The sequence below is a fragment of the Chelmon rostratus genome, chromosome 4 (genome assembly GCF_017976325.1).
Source record: "Chelmon rostratus isolate fCheRos1 chromosome 4, fCheRos1.pri, whole genome shotgun sequence".
In the NCBI taxonomy this organism is placed as follows: domain Eukaryota; kingdom Metazoa; phylum Chordata; class Actinopteri; order Chaetodontiformes; family Chaetodontidae; genus Chelmon; species Chelmon rostratus.
The window spans coordinates 23158525-23172258 of NC_055661.1; the positions used below are offsets into that span (position 1 = coordinate 23158525).

At 42.5% G+C, this 13734-nt stretch overlaps 1 protein-coding gene across 6 annotated transcripts; it reads left to right on the top strand.

The window, feature by feature from the left end:
- The first annotated feature begins 7932 nt into the window (after positions 1-7932).
- Positions 7933-13494, top strand: LOC121605809. 6 transcript variants are annotated; one of them, XM_041935891.1, is made up of 5 exons: positions 7933-8040; positions 8280-8657; positions 8946-9002; positions 9317-9451; positions 12915-13494. In XM_041935891.1, exons 1-5 carry the CDS (start codon positions 7995-7997, stop codon positions 13079-13081), a joined length of 783 nt encoding a protein of 260 aa, XP_041791825.1. In that variant the 5' UTR covers positions 7933-7994; the 3' UTR covers positions 13082-13494. The 6 variants fall into 6 exon arrangements, 5 of the variants coding, with proteins under 5 accessions (XP_041791825.1, XP_041791826.1, XP_041791827.1 ...); XM_041935892.1 differs by having other exon boundaries at positions 12918-13494; XM_041935893.1 differs by having other exon boundaries at positions 9335-9451.
- Positions 13495-13734: the final 240 nt, after the last annotated feature.

Sequence of the window (13734 nt, forward strand, 5' to 3'; positions counted from 1 at the left end):
TTAATGTGTCCTAACGATGGACGTGTAGAGACAAATTTAAAATATTTCAATGAAAACTTCAAATTGACATCATGTGGCCGGTCAAAATGACAAAATGTATCTGGTCTTTCCGATCTAAAATGAATCAGGGTGTAAAATCACATCTAATCGAAACTAAAACTGTTGCATGCGGATTTATCTGTTTGGGGGGGCCCATCAGGTGCAGTGCATACAGTACACTACAGATAGTGTATTTTATCCTGCTCTGTTTGCTTTTTGAAGGAAATGGTAGGGTTTGCTGCTTCTTGAAGGAAATGTTAGAAGAGGCTGTTAAATCTAGTCTGTGGTTTAGGCCTCCACCTTCAGCACCTTCTAAATTTTCCACCCCCTACCCGAACAAGGGTCTGTATCCAATCCCTACTTTCATCTTTTGACTCTACCTCTTTATTTTCTATCCCCTACCCGAACCAGGGTTTGTATTCCCACCCCGCTTTTTCTTGGTGCAGTTGGTGAGAGGCAGGGGTAGATGATGGTAGTGTGGCAATCGGCAGTTACATGTGGCATCTAGGCCTGTGGTAGCATTGTAGCAGCTAACAATAGCTAAAGCGGTGAGAGTATGATAGTATCTTAGCAGTTAGTATTGGTAGCTAGCAATTAACATTAACAGTATAGGTGAATCTAGCGTTATTGTCTTCTTCTGTTCCTCTTAGCAGGTAGCGGTTAGCACATAACATTAGCTAAATGGTAGCATCGGAACTGTATTGTCTTCTTCTGTTCTTCCTAGCGGTTAGCAGTAGCATTAGCAATAGTTAAATGGTAGCATCGGTACTGGCCACTACCTGGAGCATCTCTGGGTCAGTTGAACGTGGCGGTGCTGTTTGGATTGTGTAGGAGCAGTGTGAACTGGCACTAGGGGGGGTGACTCTGGGACGCCGGAGTTCACTGCCTAACCTCCTGGAGGTGTAGTGGGACTAAGTAGGCGAAACACTGTTGAAGGGAGGTTTCCACCTGATGACCCCCAGAGACGTGTTAGGAATCACTGCTCTTTGGCAAGTATAGAGGCAGATTAGAGCTCCAAGGTTCTTCACTGAGAATGAATCCTCTTTTTGAGCACAAGTATCTTGTGTTTAAATTAACTCACAACTAGCTTGGCTAGTGACTGTTGTGAATAGAGCAGCTGACAACATGGGAAAGACCATGTGACTGCTTGGAAAGACAGCTGACAGGAGGGAAAAGACCCCACAGGTGCTGGTATGGGCTAGCAACCCATGGCAGCAGTGGCAAGCCTTAACCTTGCTACAACCAGACTTAGCTACAACCAATATAAGGAAAATACCCCAAGAGTCAGCGAGAGCAGGGGTGGAAGATGACTCACAGGTGGATTGCATGGTAACGAACAGGATAACGGATATGACTATGCCTTGGATACATGACTCAGTGAGGGATGGGGGCACGGACCCATCTCTTAGGGCCAGAGGTAGCAGTACTCAGGTGACAGGGAAGGCAACTAAGGAGAGCAAAAGTTGTGCAGCAGAGGATAAGAAGCTTCAAGTTTGCCCATGTGGCTGGCAGAAAATAACATCAATCCGAGGCCTTAGAACTCATCAGGGAAGGAGGAAGTGTTTAGCGGTGGAAGGGCAGAGTGGCCGCATCGACCAGTATTTCTTGAGAAGTCAGTCGAATCAGTCGGATGAAGTCCAGCGACAGGTAGAAAACCACAGTTCGCAGGATATCAGTAACACTATCCCTGGAGAGGAGGAGGTACGGAGAGGGGATGCAGTTGGTGTTGAGGGCAACAGGCCAGCCAAGGAGAGAAGCATGGAGCAGAAAGCTAGAGTTAAGTGGCCGAGGGCTAATGATAGCAAAGAGTGGGAGGCAGTTGATAGAGATTTATCAGTCATATTAAGCAGGCTTAGAGGAGATGTAGTGGAGAAATTGGATAAAATTGGAGATGTGATCTACTCCTATGGTCGAGAGAGATTTGGGGTGCTTGTCAAAAGGAAAGGCGAGAGGGTGCAGGTCGGCAAGTCTAGGCGGCAAAGAGAAATAGAGAAGTTAGTAAAGGAAAGGAGGCAGTTAAGAAAGCAGTGGAGGAAGGCGACAGAAGAAGAAAGGGAGGGAATTAAGGTGTTGCAGGAGGAACTGAGAAGCAGGTTAGCAGTACTCAGAAGGGCAGAACACCTTAGGGAGAAGAGAAAGAAGAAGGAACGTGCAAGGTCAGCATTTTTTAGGAACCCCTTTAATTTTGTGAAAGGCTTGTTTAATCAAGAAAAAGGAGGGCAACTTAAGGCAACGAAATCAGAGATTGAACAGTATTTGAAGTCGACGTATTCAGATTCAAAGGAGAATAGGAACATAGGTCTTCCACCTGACATGCCACCATTAGGGGAAGTGGAGCAGGAGATGGATGTGAGCCCACCTAGGTGGAGAGAAGTGGTGGAGGTGGTTAGGCGTGCAAAGGCTTCTTCGGCCCCAGGGCCTAATGGAGTCCCCTACCATGTCTATAAGAGTGCACCTGGCATCTTAAGGACACTATGGAGATACCTGAGAATAGTTTGGGAGAAACAAAGTATTCCAAGAGCATGGCGCAGGGCAGGAGGTGTCTTCATCCCTAAGGAGAAGGAGTCATCGGACCTTAGCCAGTTTCGGATGATTTCTCTCCTAAATGTTGAGGGAAAGATTTTCTTTAGTATCGTAGCACAGAGGCTGGCTAAATACTTAGAAAGGAATGGTATGATAGATACGACAGTGCAAAAAGCAGGGATACCAGGATTTGCGGGATGCTTAGAGCATACTAGCATGATTTGGCATCAGATTCAGACAGCTAAGAGGGAGAAAAGAGACTTGAATGTTGTATTTTTAGATCTGGCTAATGCGTTTGGGTCAGTGCCACATAACCTTATTTGGAGTTCCTTTGACTACTTTAAAGTGCCGGAGATAGTTGTTAACTTGGTGAAAGCATATTTCCAAGACATCAGACTGTGTGCAAGTATCGCAGAGCTCACAACAGGCTGGCAAAGATTGGAGGTTGGTATTATGGCAGGATGTACAGTGTCCCCGCTAGCTTTCACAATGGCTATGGAGGTAATTATTAGGGCTTCCAAGTGGGTCGTAGGTGGAGAGAGACGGCAGAATGGAATGCGTCTTCCACCAATTAGGGCTTATATGGATGATATGACACTGCTAACTTCAACAGTGCCATGTACAAGGAGGTTGTTAGATAAAGTCAATCAGAATCTCAAGTGGGCTAGTATGAAGATTAAGCCTAGTAAGTCAAGGAGTATTTCAATATACAGAGGGAAAGTAAGTGATAGAAAGTTTGCTATAGATGGTGAGGAAATCCCAACAATTAGGGAGAAATCAGTTAAGAGTCTAGGACGGTGGTACAATGTGGACCTGAATGATGTTGAACAGGTTGTGCAATTTAGAAAGGATGTTGCAGAAGGGCTGGAGAGAATAGATAAATCAGGGCTCCCAGGAAAACTGAGGTTGTGGTGCTTGCAGTTTGGCTTGTATCCTAGGTTAATGTGGCCAATGTCAGTATATGAAGTCCCATTATCTGTAGCAGAGAGAATGGAAAGGCTAGTTAGCTCTTATATTAGAAAATGGTTGGGTGCTCCCAGGTGCTTAAGCAATGTAGCTTTGTATGGGAAAGGAATGCTTCAGCTGCCAGTATCCAGTCTAACAGAGGAGTTTAAATGCACTAAGGTTAGGACAGAACTTTTATTATCTGGGAGTAAGGACATGTTAGTTAGCAATGTGGTTCCGAATCCTTCTGGGGGAGGAAATGGAACCCAAGGGCAGCAGTGCAGGAGGCAGAGGCAGCTCTTAGGCATGCAGAAATAGTAGGAAATGTTCAATTTGGCCGGGGAGGCTTGGGGCTTGGCCCAGGCAAACCAGTGTGGAATAAAGCAGGTCTAAAGGAGAAAAGAAAGCTTGTAGTGGAACAGGTGCGTAGGCAGGAGGAGTTGTTAAGAGGGGCAAAAGCAGTTGGTCAAGCCAAACAGGGACAATGGTTGAATTGGGAAGGTGTTGAGAAGAGGAAACTTAGTTGGAGGGACCTGTGGAATATGGAGGAAGGCCGTATTAAATTTCTGATAGGGGCGACATACGATGTGTTGCCAACCCCGCAGAACCTAAGTCTCTGGGTACAGGGCGATCAATCGTGCCCACTCTGCTCAGGTACAGCAAGTTTAAAGCACATTTTGTCAGGTTGTAGAATTAGCTTATCACAAGGCCGGTATACATGGCGGCATAATCAGGTGCTGAGAAGCTTAGCCGCAGGCATTGAGGAGAGAAGGAAGCAGGTGAATTCTGGAAGTTCTAGAAAGGAGAGGTTAGATGTGCAGTTTGTTCGAGAGGGGGAGAAAAATAGAGCTGCTAAGTCAGGGAGAAAGCAGGGAGGTGGCTGCCTGGTAGGGGCTGATGATTGGCAAATGCAGGTCGACTTGGGAGGACAGCTAGTTGTGCCCCAGGAAATAGTTTATAGTAATCTGAGGCCAGACATTGTCTTATGGTCCATGAGTAAAAAGACTGTGTATTTTATTGAGTTAACAGTCCCTTGGGAAAATTCAGTGGAGGCAGCTTATGAAAGGAAGAAGACTAAGTATGCAGATTTAAAGACAGAATCTGAGCAGAGGGGATGGAAGACCAGGGTCTGTCCGGTTGAAGTGGGGTGTAGAGGTTTTGTTGCAGGGTCAGCTGTTTCACTGTTGAGGGAGCTGGGAGTGCATGGGCAAAATTTAAGAAAGACAGTGAGGGAGATGTCAGATGAGGCTGCTAGGTCTAGTCAGTGGATATGGATCAGGAGAAATAATAGTAGTTGGGGGGTGAAATAGGGACAGTGGGGGGGCAGGCAGAGGACATGCATGCCTAACCCGGCAAGAGAAGAGGTTAAAGTCTGAACAAGACACCTCTCCTCTGCTCTGCTTTCCCCGCCCCATCTTCTCGCTCTGCCAATAGGAAGAGAACCAGGAAGTTTAGATAAGGTGGGGGTGTGGCCAGCTAGAGTCTCTCTTTGGGACCATGCGGCCTGTTCAGGTGAGTTTGCGTGGTAAGACACAGAGTTGGCTTGTTTTTTGATCTTTTTGGTTGTTTTCCTGTTTTGTCTGCTTCTTGAAGGAAATGTTAGGGTTTGTTATCCTGCTCTGTTTGCTTTTTGAAGGAAATGGTAGGGTTTGCTGCTTCTTGAAGGAAATGTTAGAAGAGGCTGTTAAATCTAGTCTGTGGTTTAGGCCTCCACCTTCAGCACCTTCTAAATTTTCCACCCCCTACCCGAACAAGGGTCTGTATCCAATCCCTACTTTCATCTTTTGACTCTACCTCTTTATTTTCTATCCCCTACCCGAACCAGGGTTTGTATTCCCACCCCGCTTTTTCTTGGTGCAGTTGGTGAGAGGCAGGGGTAGATGATGGTAGTGTGGCAATCGGCAGTTACATGTGGCATCTAGGCCTGTGGTAGCATTGTAGCAGCTAACAATAGCTAAAGCGGTGAGAGTATGATAGTATCTTAGCAGTTAGTATTGGTAGCTAGCAATTAACATTAACAGTATAGGTGAATCTAGCGTTATTGTCTTCTTCTGTTCCTCTTAGCAGGTAGCGGTTAGCACATAACATTAGCTAAATGGTAGCATCGGAACTGTATTGTCTTCTTCTGTTCTTCCTAGCGGTTAGCAGTAGCATTAGCAATAGTTAAATGGTAGCATCGGTACTGGCCACTACCTGGAGCATCTCTGGGTCAGTTGAACGTGGCGGTGCTGTTTGGATTGTGTAGGAGCAGTGTGAACTGGCACTAGGGGGGGTGACTCTGGGACGCCGGAGTTCACTGCCTAACCTCCTGGAGGTGTAGTGGGACTAAGTAGGCGAAACACTGTTGAAGGGAGGTTTCCACCTGATGACCCCCAGAGACGTGTTAGGAATCACTGCTCTTTGGCAAGTATAGAGGCAGATTAGAGCTCCAAGGTTCTTCACTGAGAATGAATCCTCTTTTTGAGCACAAGTATCTTGTGTTTAAATTAACTTACATGGGGATCCAGGAACCAACCAACATTTGTACATGATAATACCACTTTGTCTCAGGTTTTCTCTGTTGTTATGTGGTAAATTGATGAAAATTGATGAGAGCACAGCATATACAGAAAAAAAATAAAGCTGTATTTGCAAGACCTCTTCACATAACACATAATTATATAATATTGCAGAACCCAGTTGTACAACAGTGGTGAGAATGTCTTTTTAATGTCTTTTTAAATTCTGGGGCCCTTGATTGCATCCAGCTTTGCTAATATGGATTTATTTACTTGTTTGATTAAAAAAAAGGAAAATAATCACATTTCCCACACGATGGAGCTTTTAAGTATTTGTTCTTGATGCACCGCCTTCGATATGAAACGCAGTATTCATTCAGGTAGCGTGTAGCTTCTGGCTATGACACTTTCCTGCCATCACTTATAGAGCATCTGAATGACACAAATATACTTTCAACATTTTCATCAAAGTAGCAGTTAGAAAGAAGACAGAAGCAGTTTCTTTCTGAGAGTGCAGAGCGTGCTGTATCCACGCGAGCAAAATGTAAAAAAAAAAAAAAAAAAAACAGCAGAGAGAACAGTAGAACAACACTATTATGTTTCATGGATGTTAAAAATTTTGTCCATTTAATCAATCAATCAATAAACTCTTGATTAAAAGAGCTCATTGATATTGCAATTACATAGATAGCCAATTAAAGTATGTTGAAACATTCAACTGGTTGGCCAATAAAGATAATGACATGCTGGATTGCTTTATTCTCAAACATCAAAAAGCATGTTTGCTTTGGAGACACAGCTGCCATTGTTTCCAACCACAAAGTACTCAAGTGTGCAGAAGTTACTCATAAACTATAGGAGCACAGGAACTGAATCAGAGTTGGTATAACAGAGGACATTTATAGTATTTTCAGTTGAATTGAAAATATAGATGAGGTATGCTTTACCCACAGCACCCACTCACATCTCTGCAAACTGCTGTCCTACTAAACAAACGATTTCTCCACATGACATTACAGTCAGGACCTACTTTCAGTCTCTTTGTGAAAATGGACTTCTTGAGGTGGAGGTTTCAGATGTTATACGCTCCCCGTAGAGTAGAGATGCTTCTTCTTGAAGCCTTTTCTTCTTCACTGTTCACTCGCATGAACAGATAATACACATACACATATTATCATGCATCATCATGTCCTTTGACCTAAAGTGAATTAAAGAACTAAAGACAAGTTTCCACTAGATATCACAGCAAATCTGCACTACATAGATTTCAGACAGAAAATGTCACAGACTCTTGGGTCATTGTCTTTTTACAGCATCTCTGTAAACATTCCAGATTATTATTTAATCTCTCATCTCAGCCCCATCTGCAACTGTCTAGTAGTTTGTGGTTGGAGATTAATCAGAAAGTTCACGTAGCCATACTTGCGTCTTCTCACAGGAAGTTAAGCGTGCCTTTCTAGTCAGACGCTGTGGGGACAAAGTGAAATGCGTTTTAGCACCCTTGCACCATAACCCACAAGGGTTTCACAAACCCCTCATATCATCGTCTTGTGCACTGTTTTTATTTGAAGGTCTTCGGCAAGTCAGAACATGCATATTCGTTTCATTGAGGCGTTCGCTGCCTGCCACCAATCTGCTGAAGTGTGCCTTCAGCAGGATGTACATTTTTAGCAATGAGGTGGCAGCAGCTTAGGTGTCTTTATGATTAGAAGCAAATGAAACAATAGCACATTAGTGCTCGGCCAGGGATCTCTAAAAACCAACACCACTTTTCATCTTCGGCTGTTTATGCAACCGCCACACCTCAAAGAAAGCAACTTATTGTCAAATTACAGTAACACACACACACACACAAACACACACAAACAACAAAAACTCCACCTCCCACCCACACGCAGGTTTTCATGTCTACTTCTGTCATGTGTGCAGAGAGGCAGGCAGGCAGCAGCGACAGGATGAGTCTGAGAGGAAGACCACCTCTCACATGAGATGATGGAAATGTGGCTGAAACGCTCGACGCTGGTGTTCCTCACAGGTAAGAGCGGATATTCAACAGACGAACCGGGACAGAACACTTCAAACAGCAAACCCATAAACATATAACATGAGGCTGTTCAACAGAATAATGAATGAAGAGGTCACCTGTTTTGTTACTGGTTAACAAATTCTGCAAAATGATAAAAGTATTTTAAGATTATTTTATTACAATGTTTTAAATATTGCTGTATTGAATTTAACTGCAACTCTGCTTCATCTCTATCTATCTATCAACAGTAATAGTAGCAGCTGCGGGGACATCAGGTCAAGTTCCTGTGATCCTGAATAAAACACAACTCACAGTCTACATCCCTTTGGGGTCGTCTCTGACTTTCCACTGCCGTTTGAGGATAGAGAAGTACGTCACATTCCGGGTATTGTGGTATTTCAACCCCTTTGAATCTTCGTTCAACGATTCACACAAATTAACTCAAGAGCTCCATAACAAATCTGCAAGGACGTCCACGAACGAAACAGAGCGGGATGGACAGACCTTGTCGAAATACACCTTGTCAGATGCTACGGAGAGGAACAGCGGCTGGTACTTCTGCAGAGTCATAGTGGAGATTCCCATTCTTAATATTTCTGAAAGCTCTGGAACTCACGTAGTTATTAGTAAGTATCACTTGTATCACTGATAAAGCTGGTAACACTCCACTTCAAGGCTCCATATTTAACATTTACAGGCAGCATGATCATATTTAATAAATGGTTTATAGCACACTGTGATGTAGCTGTTTTATAAACTGTTTATTACATGTTTATATGCGGCTTATAAATGCTAAAAAGATGTACATAAAGTGAAGAGTTGCCTTAAAGCCTTTTATGAAGCGATTCATTAATACTCTCATACTTAACTAAATGAATGCTTCTCAAAGTATCATTTTGCTTCCTTCACGACAGCGAAGAGAGTGGAACACACAACGCACCCGTCACTACCCGTAGTTACGGATAAACAAGGTGTGTGTGCGTGCGTGTGTGCGTGCATGTGTGTGTGTGTGTGCGTGCTGAGCTCTTATAAAAAACAGTGCACCATATATCTTTAGGACAGTCTGAGCTGTTATTCTGTTGGTGTTGATCTCTGATTTTCTTATGTGATTGCTCTGAAATAACAAGTGTTGGCGTCATTTCTCCGTTTATGAGACGTCTCAACTCTTTCAAAGTGTTGCACTTTTATTCTGTGAGGTGTGAACTACACGCACACACACACACACGGACGTGCGTTGGCCAAACGCAGCGTAGTCCAGTTTCAAGACAAAGTTTTTCTCTTACAGCAACTGTGTCTCCTGCAGACAACTTGTCGCTCCTCGACTGGTGGCTGTGGATCACGCTGGGGGTGTCTGCTGTCATCCTGATCGTCCTGCTGGTCATATGTGTCTTGATGAGGAAGAGAGGCCGCAGCAGCAGAGGTACCGGTCTTCCTTTTCAGTCTTCGATAACCATCTAGACACTGATGACACTAAACAGCATCTATAGATTGGAGATCAGCTGCAGGCCGGAGATGAAAGCTGCTCTGAGAAAAAGAGGGCAGGAATCAAAATACTCTCACAGAAAACGTCACAAGACTGAGACGGTTCAGACATGCTCTGAATGATTATTGTCGGTTTGCAAAGACCTGCGCTTAACAGAAGCAAAGAGGTAGGATGATTTGTGTGTGTGAGTCACTGCTCACATCATAGCAGGTAGTTCCATCTTCCCGGCTCGCGGCCGGTGGATGCAAACTGAGCAAGCAAGTGGTTTGTGTGGTGTAACAGCACAGCGTGAGACAATCTCTGGTGTCAAAGTAGGACAAATGAGGTTGTCTGTCCTCTGCTGAGTGGCTCAAGAGAAAAATGTAGAGAGATGTCACTTCCTTTCATTTCTAGAACAGACCACAGCCTTTTAAAAAAAAGGATCTCATTCTGCAGGCAGAGCACAGGAACGCAGGTAGATTTGGTCGCAGCCGACTGACCAATACTGAGAAAAATACTTGCAGAAGTAACGTCAGCAACGCGGAAAAATCCACCCACATGGCACCACCCACTCTGCCAGGCAGAGACAGTTTCACGAGAATTATCAGATGGTCGCGCTCTAGAATTCTCATATAAAATACACGTATGTAGAGATTTTTACTAAGCTGACACTTTCTTAAAGGGAGATGCGTCTTCTCTATTGAAGCCCTTGCAGGTGGACTCAGCATTTCCAAAACTGTTATCATGTTAAAATTTTGTGCAAGATTCTCACATATCTTGCTAAGTTTGTAGAGCTGAAAGTATTTGGAGATTCATTGTTCGACAGGCGCAAATATTCTTCTCCAGTGTGATGATTTGCCGCTTCTCTCTGGTTTCACATGATTGCAAACTGGACTGCTGGTTGGACCAAAAGAAGACATTAGTAAATGTCAGCTTACACAATTAACAATCTATTTATTAATTAATTAAAGGGCAGATTGATTGATAGTGAAAATAATCATTAACTTTTCTTGTTTAATTCACAATGATATAAAACTGGGAGAAGCAACACGTCTGCACATGTTAGCATAATAATTTACTTAAAGAATCAATTGATTACTAAACCTTTTGCTAATTAATTTTTGGTCGATTGATGAATGGTTTATGGTTGAGCATTTGGGACAGCTCAGTCATGTTTCCTTTGAATTATCGTCATTTGTATTATTGGGGATTGCAATGAGACAAGTTAGATTCATCTTCAAGGTAGAGCTCATCAACCTGAAGCGTATGTAGCAACACAAAAGCTTAACAAGCCTCCTTCTCATTCATTGTTCAAATCTGTCGTCCTCACGGCCAAAATGTGTTGTGTCTAGCGCATTGATCGTCCTCTCTGAGTCATCAAACTCAAGGCCCTAATTTTGTCACAACAGTTTATGCATTTGTTGTTGCTTTCACTAAATAATTCAGTTCAGTTGAACCAGTCATGCCCTGAAGAGGTCTCATTGATCAAAATGTGTAAAACTGCTTTTCTGATGATGTTTATTGTCACCTTTCAAACATCAACCTAATCACCAGGATAAATGTTGGCTTTGTATGTTTATTCAAACCACAGATATGTTCAAACTTAACATTTCTTTACACTTTTCAGTTATATGTTGCGAAATGAGGTCTGACTGGGTTTAGGCACAAAAAACGCTTGGTTAGGGTTAGAAAATGATCAAATTATGACTTAAAATATTCGGGTCTGTCAGCACAAACATAGTCTGCTGCTTGGCTGTTGACCATCCCCTCCACCTGATAATAAGAAAAACACCTCATGTACATGTAACACTAATCTGAACTACACCACTTCGATACATACTGTACAAACACTAATATGATACCATGAAACATACAAATTTACTGTATCTGTGGTTTGCAGGAACGTGCATTGACAGCGCTTCACTCCTGCGACCGTGCTGCAGATAAACATTTAATAATTTCACTGATCCCATAATGTCACAAACGAATCCCCTCTTGAAATGCAGTCACCTCGTTCTCTGCTCGTGCAATGATTCCATCACACACCACAGTGGGCTTCTCGCGCAGGGGGTAGTGAACAGGCCTGTGTGTGCTGGTTTTGGGCACAGGGGAGCTCACACGTGCAAACGGACAGTGGGAAGCCTTGTTGAAACTGATGTTTGTCTGATGGAGGGCGTTTAGCAACAATACCTGGGTTGCCGTATGTAATGACTCAGTGTCTCGGTAAGAACTTAGATACAGAAATGCCAGTGGGCTTCACGCTGACACTGTTTCTTTTTCTTCTGCACATCTTGACTATGAACAGGCATTTCGTTTTGGTGCCACTGATGCACTTGTTGATTAATTTATTTACTTTTGAGGCATGAGTCAAGTGTGAGTGAGTGAACGAGTGCGTGAGCAGCAGCTTTTCGTATGTTTGTCAGAACAGTGACACAGAAAATGTGATGTGGACAGCATGTCAGGAGCTTCCAGTTTGGTTTGTTTACTTTAAAGTTACAGGATTTTAAACAAATTAAAAGATCATTCAACATTGTTTGATGAAACATACATATGAACACCAATAAGAGCGCTAAATTTAGACTTTTTTTTTGTTGTCAGGAGAATCAGAAAATATGTGCATCTATTTCCTGATAGACTTTTAATGACAAAGAAAGCTTCAGCATCCTTTATTGGCATGTGCTGAGTCATTGAATCATTTAAGCTGAAAAGAAATATAATCTTCCAATCAACAGTTTGTTTATATTTTAAAGATACATGCAGGGATCAGGTGAAATGGGACTGAGCAATTTGTGTTGTATGTTTTTTATAAATAAGTTGATGAGGACAATTTAGATTCTTCAGTATTTGAGTATTTCAACAGAGGATGTAATTACAATAGTTAATTGATTCCATGCTACTAAATAAAATAAAATAAATAAAATGAATGACCAGTTAAATTGCAGGATGTTTAATTAATTTGTAATGTCACCGCTCTGTATAATATCAGGTATTTTATTTGTATTTTATTTTGTCACTGGGTTTTTGTGAGTAAATCGAAAAAGTAAACAAAAAGTAAATGTCTTTCTTGACAATTAATTATTTATTAATTTATTGCAAAACATATAAATCATTTTCAAAGACTTTAAAGGGTCAAACAGTATTTCTGAATATTCTTTTTACATGTTTTACTTTCTTCAAAACAAATGTTCAATGCAATGCAATATTATTTATGTTAGACCCATTGAGGTGAATGGCATCTTCTCTGTGGACGATTTGGCAGTCAAATCAGCAGTCAGCAGCACAAAAAGAAAAAACTCTAACAGACAAACATAACTTTAACAAATCACATTTAAGATTCTGTTCTGCAGCATGTAGTGGCATAACTAATAAATCAGCTGAATGCAGGGTTTTAATTCTAACCTGTTTTTACCTTTGAATGCAGCAGAGGATCCCGTCTATGCCAACACTCGTCCTGTGGCCAGCAAACAGCCCTCACCTCGGCCCGACATGCCGGTGGAGAACCTGAAGATGGTTCCCTCCTCTCAAACCGTGCGGAACCCGAGTCCCGGCAGGAGATACGAGGGAGGAAAGGGGAGATACAAAGAGTGAAGAAGTCGACGGGTCACAGATCAGTGCCTCAGCTCCTGCTCACATTCAGCCACAGCCTGCAGCTGTGAGAGTCCTCTCTGCAATGAAGCATGAATGAACTTCTCTCTGCAAGTTTTTTATTTTAATTTGATGTTATTTTTTTTCTTAAACTTCAAATCTTGTTGTATGTGTCCTCTCAGTATTTCCTGTAAAATAGTTATATCCAGCCACCAGATGGCAGATGGTGGACGCTGTTTCCACCGCCCCCCCGTCTTCTTTCTTTTCAACACCTGATAATATTTGAGTGTGTTGCCAACAGCGGCCTTTGTATAGCAAATAAGCAATAAATTGCAGATGTAATGATGAGATTGAATTTTTTTTAAATGAACAGTGTGTTTATTATCAGAGTTTACATTAAATCTCAATTTACTGTTTCTGCTGCACAGTTTGTAATTTCCTGCATATTAGGTCTATAGATAAATAGATATATCCGGTTATAATGTCAATGCATTTCCACGTGGGATTAATTCACAGCAAAGCAAAACAAATAAGAGCATAATTGCTCCAAGCCAATGAGCGCGTGAATATTATTTAGCGGCTGCGCATCTGATTGGCTGCGAAGTGAGCGAGCGCTTTTGTTTTTTTTTCGAAGAAAGGTACGATCAAAAGTCACA

Excerpts from the sequence above, each read along its gene's own strand:
- LOC121605809 (XM_041935891.1), top strand. The coding sequence starts at position 7,995 with ATGATGGAAATGTGGCTGAAACGCTCGACGCTGGTGTTCCTCACAG. Across the intron at positions 9,003-9,316 it reads CGTAGTTACGGATAAACAAG|CAACTGTGTCTCCTGCAGAC; the intron begins GTGTGTGTGCGT and ends TTTCTCTTACAG. Across the intron at positions 9,452-12,914 it reads GAGAGGCCGCAGCAGCAGAG|CAGAGGATCCCGTCTATGCC; the intron begins GTACCGGTCTTC and ends CTTTGAATGCAG.